This window comes from Paramisgurnus dabryanus, chromosome 9, assembly GCF_030506205.2.
Source record: "Paramisgurnus dabryanus chromosome 9, PD_genome_1.1, whole genome shotgun sequence".
Classification (NCBI taxonomy): domain Eukaryota; kingdom Metazoa; phylum Chordata; class Actinopteri; order Cypriniformes; family Cobitidae; genus Paramisgurnus; species Paramisgurnus dabryanus.
In genome coordinates, this window is record NC_133345.1 from 12,898,157 (window position 1) to 12,911,076 (window position 12,920).

The window sequence follows — 12,920 nt, forward strand, 5'->3', positions numbered from 1 at the left end:
CTTTATGTTTAGTTGTAAAATCAAAATTAACCTATAAATCATATTAATTTGTTGTAGGGGGGAGCTAGAACAGTATAAGACTTTCCCAAACACATTTTTATAGGTTCAAAAATAGTGTCTGTTATAGTTGCCAGCAAAGGACCCAGGTATGACTTTTTGTCAATATCGCACACCCCTAGGCTGCGTAAAGGTAAGCTATTATTAGAGTAATAAGTTATTTTACACTTCTATGCGCATGCCCAGTTACATGATTGGTCATGTTTCATGGGTTTATGGTGGTGTATAGTGTGGATGAAGATTCTTTTAAAAATGCCAGTATAAACGAGGATCGTTTTCATTTTAAAATGCCGTTTTAAAACGCAAATGCTCTAATGTAAACATGGCCTGGGATTTTGGTCCGTAATACTAGCCTGATTTTCAGACATTGCGGTAACAAGGATACATCGTAATTTACTAATCATGTCAATAACTTTCGTAGCAACACAGAATAATCCAAACACAATTTATTAACCAGGTAGGTAAAACATAATTCAGAAGCCAATTTACATTCCAATTCAAATACGAAATAAACAAAAACCGTTGCATACCTGGTAAGGAGATGAAGATCTGGTTACAGATTCCTCAAAGTAAAATAAAAATACATGATGCTGTGCCAAGTCCCCCCTAAATCTTCTACACATCTCCTTAAATAACCAGAGAACAAAGCATATAGGAATTTGGTACTGATTGGTTGTTGTAGAACTAAGGGCTGTCCTTAATCTCTATACAGTGGGTGATTGGTTTATGCTTAGAATGGGAGGTGTCTATCAACATTGAATGAAGTTTCATATACTTTAACATTGAATTCATATGAGACCATTGTAACCACTTGCGATGAGACATTTCAATAGAAAACAAATAAGATACAGATTTTAGATTCTTTGTGCATGTAGCATTTCATATACAGTTTGCTTTTAGAGAAAAGAATACAAATGTATGACACCCTAAAGGTGTGTCTTTGAAACCCAAATGTGTCTCAGTGGGAAGTCCACTGTGAATCGTGGAGAGTGGCTTTTCCCGCGCACTCACTTTGCCCCCATGCAGTGTCCTTTGGGGAGGTGCTATCTTATTTAGGAAATTGTCTTACAGCTCCGCCGCTTGATCATATCGGAGAACATAACAGTCCCGATGAGATCAACATACAGTAAGATGTTAGCTCTTGGTGGTGTCCAATCTCTGTAGTGTTCGTAGTGTTCAAGTTCAGTGTGTCAACCAAGGCCTGCGTGCTTTGTTCAATGAATGTCCCATTCTTTTGCGAAAAAACCACCTGTTTTTAGATGTTCTGTCCCTTTGAAGAAAGTTGTCACCTCTGAACGGTGATCTCCTCTGATTTCAGACATCGTCAGGTGGGGATCATGTCATTGACAATACATCACTGTGTGAAACACCTGCACATCTTAAGGACCATTCATTGATTGAACATTGATCAATACTGATAGACTCAGCAACATTATCAAGAGATTCATAGGGTAAACCATAAATAAAATAAATAAAAAACATAGCACATGATACCTTGATGTGGAAAGTGCAAGTGGTACGGTCTCACCAGGTCAAATATATCTGATCTATAAAATTACCAATGTTCTTTCCCACTGTTGTATTTGGAGTTAAGTTGAATTTAAATGTACTTGGTCTCTGGATATTGAAGAAGATGCAAAAGATCAGGTTAAAACAACAAGGCATAACATTGAGGTATGCATATTATAAAATAAAACCCAGAAAATAAAATGTTAAAATAACCTTGAGATATGCATGTTACAGATTGTATGAAAATAAAACCCAGGAATGGTTAAAATGATCTTCAGGTATGCATATTATAGATTGTATGAAAATAAACCCAGAAAATGTAAAAATAACCTTCTTCAGGTATGCATATTGGGTCATGTGAAAATAAAAGAAAATAAAAACCAGAAAGTGTTAAATAACATTCAGGTATGCATATATTGGGTCATGTAAAAAAAATAACAGAACATGTTAAAGTAAAATTTGGTAATGCATCTCATAGGGTGTATCAATAAACGTGATAGTAAAATATTGCTACAATAGATTTAGGTATGGGCATGGTAGACCATATATAATAATAATAATAATAATAATAATAATAATAATAGTAATAGGCACATAATGTTGTAATCATTCCATACACACATCTATAATGAGTGTTTCGAGGGAAACTCTGAATTTTCTAATATAAGCACCTTGTAGGCCTAAGATTAATTTAGAATATATTCAGAACATGTTGAGTCCATGAGCACAATTGAATATTCAGAATCTCATGTTAGATTTCTATGTGTGCAGGTATGTGCCTATGTGTATATGTATCTGTATGTGTCTGTGTGTATAGGCATGTTTATGAGTATGTGTAGTCCATACACTTGAAGATTTAGAATCTCAGATTTCAATGTGTTTGCGTGTATAAGTAGGTGTATGAGTGTAGAGATATGTGAATACTTATATAGGTGTGTATGTGATATGTTGGCTAAGTCACCTTTGATATTAGGAGTTGGGATGTAAATGGTTTGATTGTTTCTTGAAAATTTTTGTGCTGTTGTTTAGTGATAAGTTGAGGATCAGGGCGCCACTGGTCCCCACTTATGACAACAACAGTCAGATTATTGATTTGAGATTTAGACAGTAAGTTTGTTATTGCAATTAAAACATAATCATCAAAGTGTGACTTTGCCATGTAAGTTTCTTATGAATGTTGTAGTTTTGCTAATATGGGTGTGAATGATATCACTTAGCATATGTGTTAGATTAGATGTCTCTGTTGTGTAACAGGAGAATGTTGATTTTAAATGTAGTGTTAAGTTTGGAATATGTTGTATGGTGTGTAGTGTTTATGTCTGGATAGTTTTTACGTCTATACCAGATGTGTTACGAGATTGTTTTAGTCAATGTGTGTGCTGTACAGTCAGTGTTTGTCTGGAAGATGGGTGGATTTTTTCTCTAACAATTAGTGTTGCAAATTTTGAGGGCATGTCTATTCATGATGGTATAGTGTAGTGAGGTGTAAAATGGCCTTTGAATGTCCTCACACCCATCCTCAGTTTTCTAGATTGTTTTTCTGCAGGGTTCGCTGTCTTGTCTGATGAGGCCAGACATCTCTGGCCAGGATTTACAGCTTTCAACCTGATAAAGGGACAAGCAGAGAAGCAATTTTAGTTTTTTTTTAACCCTTTTGCAATTTGCATTGAGACATGTGGTACAAATTTTTTCTATTGGTGATCAGTCATTAGGGAATAGATGTACCATTGTCATGTTACTTTGCAGATTTATTTTCAGAGGTTAAATTAGTTTTTCATCTTTTGGTCAGAGTTTTTATTGACTACTGTTATTGCAGTGTAGTCTGACAGTGTATTACTTTAAGCTGTGATAGCATTTTAAACTCTTATGCTGTCTGCTGTGAGCATTCAAACTCCATTTCTGCTGGAGAACTTTTCCATAAGCTCAAATGGCTTCATTTTAAGTTACTCAGTTCAGTCAGACCTGTAGGCAATTCATCAGCTCATCACACCTGCTTCAAATCTCTGAACCAAAAGACTCTTTTGCTTGTTGTGTTCAGCATTTATCATAGGTTAAGTTATCAAATGATTAAAATAGACCTCTGTATTGGATTAAAAGATGGGTTAGAGATTTCCAATGAAGGAGATTTGGTTCACTATCATCACGAGTGTCATGTAATTTTTCAGTGTTAAAAACATGGCAAAACGTGAGAGCGTGCTCCGCTCCTTGACACACTGTGTAGTGAACCAATTCTGTGAGTTTGGCCTGTGCAAGTTATTTCATATAGTATACATACATGTAATACACCACAATATTTACCATCTGAGGCCTGTTTGGCCATTATAATATAATGTATATTGCAACTTGAGCACAATGTAGATTACATTATATTAAAAATAGTATTAATTAAAAATACATTCATTACTGATCTCTTAAGGATTACCAGATTGATGTTTTTAGTTTGCAAGATGTTCCTGTATCAATATATTTGAATGTGAAAAGGTGTCAGCCCTGGACAGACTGGTGTGAGGCACATATTTTCATTGGTTCATGCTAATGTATTCCTCTTAAAAACAAGTGTCTCCCTTAAAAACAATGTTCTCTCTTGGGAACAATGGATAGCCCGTTTTCTGAGTGGGGGTAAGCCCCTTTTAATCTCAGTTGGGTTTCTCACAGTGAAAGATAAGGCCATTTGTGTTTTATTGGCCTAGAACAACATTATATTTTCCTGCAACAATTTTAGATTTTGTTTAATTGTATCTCATCAATGGAGGAATACATTGAATTAGAAGTTTGTAATTGTAATATGACTTCCTGATTTCATCCTCATTCAGTCCAGAGTGATCTTTTAGAAGGCTCACTCACAACCTTGAATACAGTAGACTCCCCGGAGAGCTACCCTTGATAGTCAAACATCACATCTCCATACAACTGGTAGATCTGCAGACAGATAGCTACCCTTGATTGTCAAACATCACATCTACATACAAATGCAGCATTTAAAAACCTTACTATCTGTAAGCTTATCACATCTCAACTGTCCAAGTCCTCCTTTCACATGCAAACACATTAATTGCATTAGTTTAAATCATCCAACATCATTTTTTAATTGTTAAAGTTTGTTAGCTATCTTTTCTAGGTTGTGCATTTGCTGTCACAACAAAAACAATTGTGTAGAATTTGATGATTTAAATTTAGATTCTAGATGTTTTCCTTGTTTGAGAATCAGAACAAATTTTGGATGACTTAACTCCAATGAAAGACGATCTTTTGTTGTCCGTAGGCACGTAAACAAAAGATCTTAACAGAGCAAAGCAATTCATTCTTCATATAGCGTTACACAGCATTTTTTAATTATGTGGTTTAATTTCATTCTTAAAGGCCACACCGGATTTGATTTCCAGTCTAACATTAGGTATATTTACAACCTATTTCATAAATGTGGGATGTTTAAAACATTCCCTTAAACATTTTTAAAAGGCAAAGAAAAGATTGACTTACCACATCAGCTGAAGAAATAGAAGAAGTTCAAACCTTTAGCTCCATGAAAAGACTCTTATTCTTCAGGGATCGAATCAGTCGTACTTTGTACATTTTGATAAGATTTTCTCACTGGTTGAATATCACATCCCGGGAATCACCACTTTGTAAGGGTCCAAATATGACCCCATCCATCCATTTGGCCCAACGACGGAATCCAAACGAGGATTATAGCGCGTTCTGTCTTTTCCGGCGCTTGCAGATGACGTTTTGGCATTATGCAATTTTGTATTATAATCTGACTCCAAGATAATGTTAATATAAATCGGATTGATAATTACTTTTAACAGTTACAGAATTTGGGTGGATGTTTGGTTATTCTTGTTTAGCCCTACTTGTTATTGCATCCGTTCATTCGGCTACTCATGTCGCTTTGGACTCACGCACCGGCCGTTTATTAATATTTAATAATCATGCGGGCCCACGATCACAACCGAATCAGGCTTGGTCGCTGCTAGAGGTTAGACCATATGTTCAGAAGGCCACTCTTACACGTGCTCATCTCTGAACATACTTTATTTAGTCCCCATAGAGGTGCAACTTAATTATTACAATATTTATTTCTAACCAGAGGCTCACGACCACTATCATAAAACAAACTGATCGTCTTCTCCAATGATAGTTTTGTATAATCGTGTCATAATTTAATATGCAACTTAGATAGATTAATATTGAAATAACCAGAGGCGGAGGCTCATCTGATTTAGAGTGGTCAGACAACATTTACTTGTTACTCTAAACAGGAAATTAGCCTCCACGCATCTAATTTAACTTAAACTAACGCCAAGTGCTAGTCGGATCTCCAAAATCCTCCGCTGATGTACTACTATGCCATCTAGTCTGGGATTTTGGTCCGTAATACTAGCCTGATTTTCAGACATTGCGGTAACAAGGATACATCGTAATTTACTAATCATGTCAATAACTTTCGTAGCAACACAGAATAATCCAAACACAATTTATTAACCAGGTAGGTAAAACATAATTCAGAAGCCAATTTACATTCCAATTCAAATACGAAATAAACAAAAACCGTTGCATACCTGGTAAGGAGATGAAGATCTGGTTACAGATTCCTCAAAGTAAAATAAAAATACATGATGCTGTGCCAGGACAGCATCATGGGGGTGCATTTCTCGATATTGAAAGTCCCCCCTAAATCTTCTACACATCTCCTTAAATAACCAGAGAACAAAGCATATAGGAATTTGGTACTGATTGGTTGTTGTAGAACTAAGGGCTGTCCTTAATCTCTATACAGTGGGTGATTGGTTTATGCTTAGAATGGGAGGTGTCAATCAACATTGAATGAAGTTTCATATACTTTAACATTGAATTCTGTTGTTATATGAGACCATTGTAACCACTTGCGATGAGACATTTCAATAGAAAACAAATAAGATACAGATTTTAGATTCTTTGTGCATGTAGCATTTCATATACAGTTTGCTTTTAGAGAAAAGAATACAAATGTATGACACCCTAAAGGTGTGTCTTTGAAACCCAAATGTGTCTCAGTGGGAAGTCCACTGTGAATCGTGGAGAGTGGCTTTTCCCGCGCACTCACTTTGCCCCCATGCAGTGTCCTTTGGGGAGGTGCTATCTTATTTAGGAAATTGTCTTACAACACATTCAATACTTAGAAAAGTTGAGAAACATGAGCTAGAAAGAGTTGGGAAACGTTGAGGAACTTATGCTAAAAAGAGCTGAGAAAAACTGAGAAACATGAGCTAAGAAGAACTAAGAAAAGGTAAGAAACACATAGGAGAAAAGCTGAAAAAAGCTGAGAAACTTGAACTAAGATGAGGTGGGAAAAGCTGAGATGAGCTGAGAAAAGTTGAGAAACATGAGCTAAGGAGAAATAAGAAAAGCTGAGAATCACAGTTGACAAGTGCTGAGTAACACAAGCTAAAAGTGCTGACAAACATGAGTTTAAATGAGCAGAGAAACCCAAGCTAAAAGTGCTGGCTAGGGATGTGTCCGAAGCCAAATGCGTTATTTGGAAGGGCACGAATAAGGGCTTCAAAACGAATAACGAATTAATCAGAATAACAGAAAAAATATTCGGCCAGACACAATCACGTTTTGCAGGACCAGCCCCAATTCATAAACCCCTTAAAGCATGAATAATATTTGTGTGAAGTGAATGAGTGTAATCTATGAAATGACATGTATTACATTTTCTGCGCATCTATTATTTAGAAATTTTCATTTTTTTGGGGGGGGGGGTTAATTTAAATCTTAAAAACGCTGTTAATATCAAACTTCTTGTAACCTAATTGTTAAAAATTGACCCTTTTATTTTATTTTGTTTTAATTAATTACACAAGACCAGCTTGACAAAATGCTGCACTCTAATAATAAAATATTCATTATAATTACAGACTCTGAGAATATTTATAATTCTAGGAGAATATTTATTTTTATTTATTCATTTAGCTGACACTTTTATCCAAAGCAACTTACAATTGCTATACATGTCAGAGGTCACACACCTCTGGAGCAACTAGGGGTTAAGTGTCTTGCTCAGGGACACAATGGTGCGTCACAGTGGATTCAAACCCCGTCTCTCACACCAAAGGCGTGTGTCTTATCCACTGCGCCATCACCACCCCAAATAAATAAATAAGTAAATAAATAAATACTAGATAGATTACTATGACATTTATTGCAATTAACATAAAAAAGTAAATAAAGAACAACTTAAAACATTTGAATTAAATGTTTCTAATTCTATCATTGCTTAAAATCATGTTGCTTGTTTTGAACTAATGGTCAAAACTGATTTTTAAATAATAGAGCAAGCTTGTATTTGACATTTTAAATGAATATCTGATTATTTATGTATTTAGATGAAGATTTTTTTTAAACATTTTGTTATGTTTGTGCAAACACTGTATGGACATAGATAATGATGAGCTGAGCAAATTTGTTGTAATGCTTATTATGCTTTCATGAATTCTTGTCAAAACAGATGTTTTTGAACTATTCTCTGCATATGTGTATATATCGGTGTATAAATATATAAATGCACACTCCCGCGTCTGGGTATTTCGGATCTTTCTGTCAGTGCAAGTCTTGTCGCTCTTAATAACTTTTTAACATAAATCAGTGCCCAAACTTAATAACTCTTTAAATATCAAGCAAGTCCTGCATTTTATTTTCTAATTCCTTCATGTTTTTAAACCGAAACCAAAATGTCTGACGTAGATGGACAAGTCTTTGTAGTATTAGGTTAATTTAGGACGGTGCACCTCTCAGACAACGTACAAATACCAGCCATTTTAGATCTTTAATTACAAGAGTATTGGGATGGCTAGGTGAGGAATTAATTTAGACTTCTTATTTTTTATATAAACCTCCCAATCATTTAGACAGCATGGGTCACATATGTAACTGTGCTGACAGACACATTTAACGCTTATGGGCTTTCACATAGGAAGTGGTGTGTGCTGCGCTCACCGTTGGGTTCAGCGCAGCCAAGCGATTTGTGCTCTGCTGGCCAGATCAAAGTAGGCGGGGGTTTCAATAAATTACTACAGTGTTTATATTTGGGTTAAATAGTTCTACGTGTTTCCATGACATGGCTTTCCTTCCGATGTCTTTGTAAGAGCTCCGGGAATTCCGAGTATAAGCTTTTCGGCTCTGACATCTGTGCCAAATTTCAAGTTTTTGAGCATGTTAAGGCACCCAAAGTGCACGCCAAGAGCTTAAATATGCCTGAAAATGAAAGTAAAGTTTGAGGCTTTGCCATGGGAACAGTGTTCGAGATATTAAAAATTCATGAGGTGTACCAGTCACAAATGTGAATTTTTTGACAGTTGCATACGATGAACTTTTTAATACTCCTCCTAGAATATTCATGTGATTGACACCAAACATGGGTAATATGATGCCGAGACATTGTAGATGCTAAATTGTGAAGGGATTTGTGATATCTCGAACGCTCTTCCCATGGCAACACGTTAAACTTAACGTTCATTTTTAAGGCATATTTAAGCCTTACAGTTGCATGCCGTAAACTTTTAAATACTCCTCTTAGGGAATTAATGTGATTAATTCCAGAAGTGGTCAACATGATGCTGAGACATTGTAGATGCTAAATTTTAAAGGGATTTTTGATATCTTAAACTCAGTTCCCATGGCATTGTGTCAAACTTTACTTTCATTTTCACACATATTTAAGACTGGCAGTTGCATGCTGTGAACTTTTATATACTTCTCCTAGAAGATTAATGCGATTGAAACCAAACGTGGTCAACATTAGAGTTCTCAATGGGCCTGAAAATTACAACCCGACCCGGCCCGGCCCGTGGCTTTTAAAGCCCGGACCCGATGTAACCCGACACATCAACGTGAATTATCTGTCCGAACCCGACCCGCGGCCCGGTCCCGCCAACCCCCTTGCCTTTTTTTCATACAGGCTATTAAAATGACCAGCAGACGGGAATTCAATCAAGCTTTAATGTTCACGCCGTTTAACAATACAAACAACTTAAACAATAAACTTTAAATATAAGCTATATAAATATGCCTTAAATAAAAATGACACAATGATAAATAAAAAGAACTCAAACATGTACCCAGCCAGTGGCTTCTCCTCCTGTAGTAGCAAGCAACGGTGAATTCACCTGCAGCAAGTTTACTTTTCTCCATCTCTAATTCTCCAGGCAACAGGCGGGCACGCAGTGATAGCAATAAGCTCCGGGGCGGACCCGCAATGGATCCGCTCTGAAGCCGGTAGCTCCGGTCTGGATCCGTTGCTGATCTGCCCCGGAGCTTATTGCTATCCCCTGCCCCTCTCTGTGATGCACGTTGCACGCAGCAGCCAGACCAGACTTTCTTTACGGTGAACAGCAGTGATGATTAATATTTTTTTCACGGAGCGTAAAAGATTAGGCCCGAGGTCCGACCCGACTCATTTGCTTATATTTTTTTACCGCGGGTCCCGTCGGGTTTGTCGGGCCGGCCCGACCCGTTGAGAACTCTAGTCAACATGATGTTGAGACATTGTAGATGCTAAATTGCAAAGGAATTTTTGACATCTCGAATTCTGTTTCCATGGCAACGCGTCAAACTTTACTTTTATTTTCAGCCATATTTAAGCCTCTTGGCGTGCGTAGATTAACACAAACAACACACGGCTGACAACACACATTAGCGTTGTCGGCCGTTAAGCGTGGGCTAAAACTGAGACACGGGCATGGCTCTGCAGCAGCTCTCTAGCACCCTCTTTCATCTAAAATGTGTAATTAGTTTTACCTACAATCCTGAAACGTGGTAAGTACATTGCTCTCATCAAAACAAATAACTTAAAATTTACAGTCGTTAGCTTCGCCCAACAGGAAGTCGGCCATTTTGGATTTTATGCTGATTTTTGGACTTTTAAATACTCCTTCTAGGGGATTCATGCGATTCACCATATATATAATATATCAATTATTTTTTTACACTTTTGGGAACTTTGGGTTCCTTAACATGTTCGAAAACTCTTGGCCGAAAAGCCTGGAACACGGGCCTGGCAAGGGAACTCTATAGCGCTCCCTGTAATGCAAAAACAAACAGATCGGGCAAACACATATGCACTTGTACGAGAGTTGGTACTTGTACACAGACGTATATAGATAAATTAAGATGCATTGTTGGGTTAAAAGGGTATAATAAAGGACAATGATACGGAGTACAAAATGGCACATCAGTAATATTTGTTATTAGTTAACATACACGTACGCTATAAGTACCTGCCATTAATTACACTGGCCTGTAAGTACTACACACTTACCATGTACATACAATTTGTAAGTACAGGAGTGTTTGTTATTAGTTATCATATACGCACATCACAGTTGTCGGCTGTTAAGTGTGAACAAAAAGGTTAGACAAAGGTGTGTCTCTTTATTGGCTCACTAGCGTCCCCATTAGTCTAAATTGTGCCATTACTTTTACCTGCAGTCCCCAAATTGAGTCTGTAGCAACATAAAATAGTTCACTGATATTTTCCCACCTGATGCACATGCCCATCATGAATTGTTTTCTTGAAGTCATTGTATAGTAGGGCTGTAACGATTAATCATGTGTCCCATTAAAAATGCCTGTATTCTGCGATTCTGTGTTTCATGCACAGCTTGTGCGTATACTACGGCATTTGGTCAGTAGGAAGTCCTTATCAATCTAAAATCATTATGAGTCTGAGTCGTTTATAACGTGCATTTAAAAAAGCAACACTCGTTAAACAAAATCAATCAAAATATTTTTTTATTATCATGAAAATACCTGAACCATTTTGAAGAACAGCGATAAAAATATTCCTGCAGACATTTCCTGAAATAGCATTTGTAATGCTGCTTCTTCTGTGGCACAAAAGGAGTTTCTGCACAAGAGTGCCCCCTGGCTTTGGGATGTGGTGGGATTTCCCCATAATTCATTGAAATGAATTGATTGAGAAAACGTGCATTTGCACGATGAATCGTTACAGCCCTATTGTATAGCGATTAAAAGACATTCGAGTGGCCCCCCAGTCCTGAATCGTTGCCGAGTCCAACTATGCCAACATGCTAAATCTAACATGTCAGGTTTCGCCTTATAGTCCAGTACTGCGAAATAGCACTTAAATAATAATTGCGTATTTATCTGCGAGGGTTATTCTGATCAACTTGTAATTATCATAGGAAAAACTGTTTTATAGTTTCTGGACTATATACTAAGACGAAATCTCATAATTCCCTTTTGAAATTGTAGAAAATTGCGAAAAACAAGTTACATTTCACTTTTTGTGTGTTTTTACGTTTCAAAACTTTTTTTACCAGATTCTCTAGTTGGCCTTATAATTAAACTAAACCTTTGATAGTAAGCAAGCCATCAGGTCATACTGTCATACACCCATCAGCTGTATCTTCACGAAACTAAAGTGTATCATCATGAAACTTATTACATGTTATCACAGTCATGACCTGAGGTTTCATGTAACGTTTTGTCATAGCGCCACCTCGTGGTCTCTGGAAATGATTATTATTTTTTGGCCTAAAGTCACGTACATCTAAAATCATGTTTCATTCTCTTCGTTCCTTTCGTAGCTTGGAGTATAATCATTGGTGGATGCCAATTCACTCCTAAGCAAGCAAGCAAGCAGAGTACCCTAGCAACTGTTTAGCAACTCTTATATCGCTACATCAGAACATTGTAGAGACATGAGAGTGGGCTTCTTTTGTTTGTTGCTTGGAGTATAATCATTGGTGGAGGGCAATTCACTCCCTAGAATCCAAACACAGTACCCTAGAAACAGTTTAACAACACCTATATCTATTCATCATAACATCATAGAGAGATTTGGGAGAATTTGTTTCATGTGGCTTGAAATATAATCATTGGTGGATGCAGAGGATTTCCTAAGTTCTTTAAACTGCTAATTCATACTCAACTTTAGTTTTTTTTTGTCTCCTTGTTGGCTTGACTCCATAATTGCACTTGCAGCTATTTTTACATTTTTAAATATATATATATATATATATATATATATATATATATATATATATATATATATATATATGTATATGTATATGTGTGTATATATTAATTGTTTAATAAAACCATGTGTTTTTTACTTTTGATTATTCATTTTTATCCAGTTATAATTGCATCATTATTTTATGCAATTTTAAAGGTTATTGCTTACTTAGGTCTATTTTTATTACAAAAAAATCCAATGATGTTTTGTTTGTCTTTGTTTCTTTCACAGACATCAGTTTGCCAAAGTCTGCAACTATCTGCTACACAGCGGCTCTTTTAAAAGCCAGAGCTGTATCTGATAAGTATGTTACTATTTTCTATACTGAAAT

The 12,920-nt window shown here is 36.4% G+C and overlaps 1 protein-coding gene across 15 annotated transcripts in view; it reads left to right on the top strand.

Annotated features, from left to right (window-relative positions):
• Positions 1-12,920, top strand: part of LOC135758076 (suppressor of tumorigenicity 7 protein homolog) — a 175,472-nt gene that overhangs the window by 135,991 nt on the left and 26,561 nt on the right. For all 15 annotated transcript variants that reach the window (XR_010536412.2, XR_010536413.2, XM_065272921.2 and 12 more), the window contains one exon: positions 12,821-12,893. Coding sequence is in view for 13 of the 15 variants with exons in the window: in XM_065272921.2 (XP_065128993.1) it covers positions 12,821-12,893 (73 nt within the window). In the remaining 2 variants the exon portion in view is untranslated. The remainder of the gene's footprint in view (positions 1-12,820; positions 12,894-12,920) is intronic.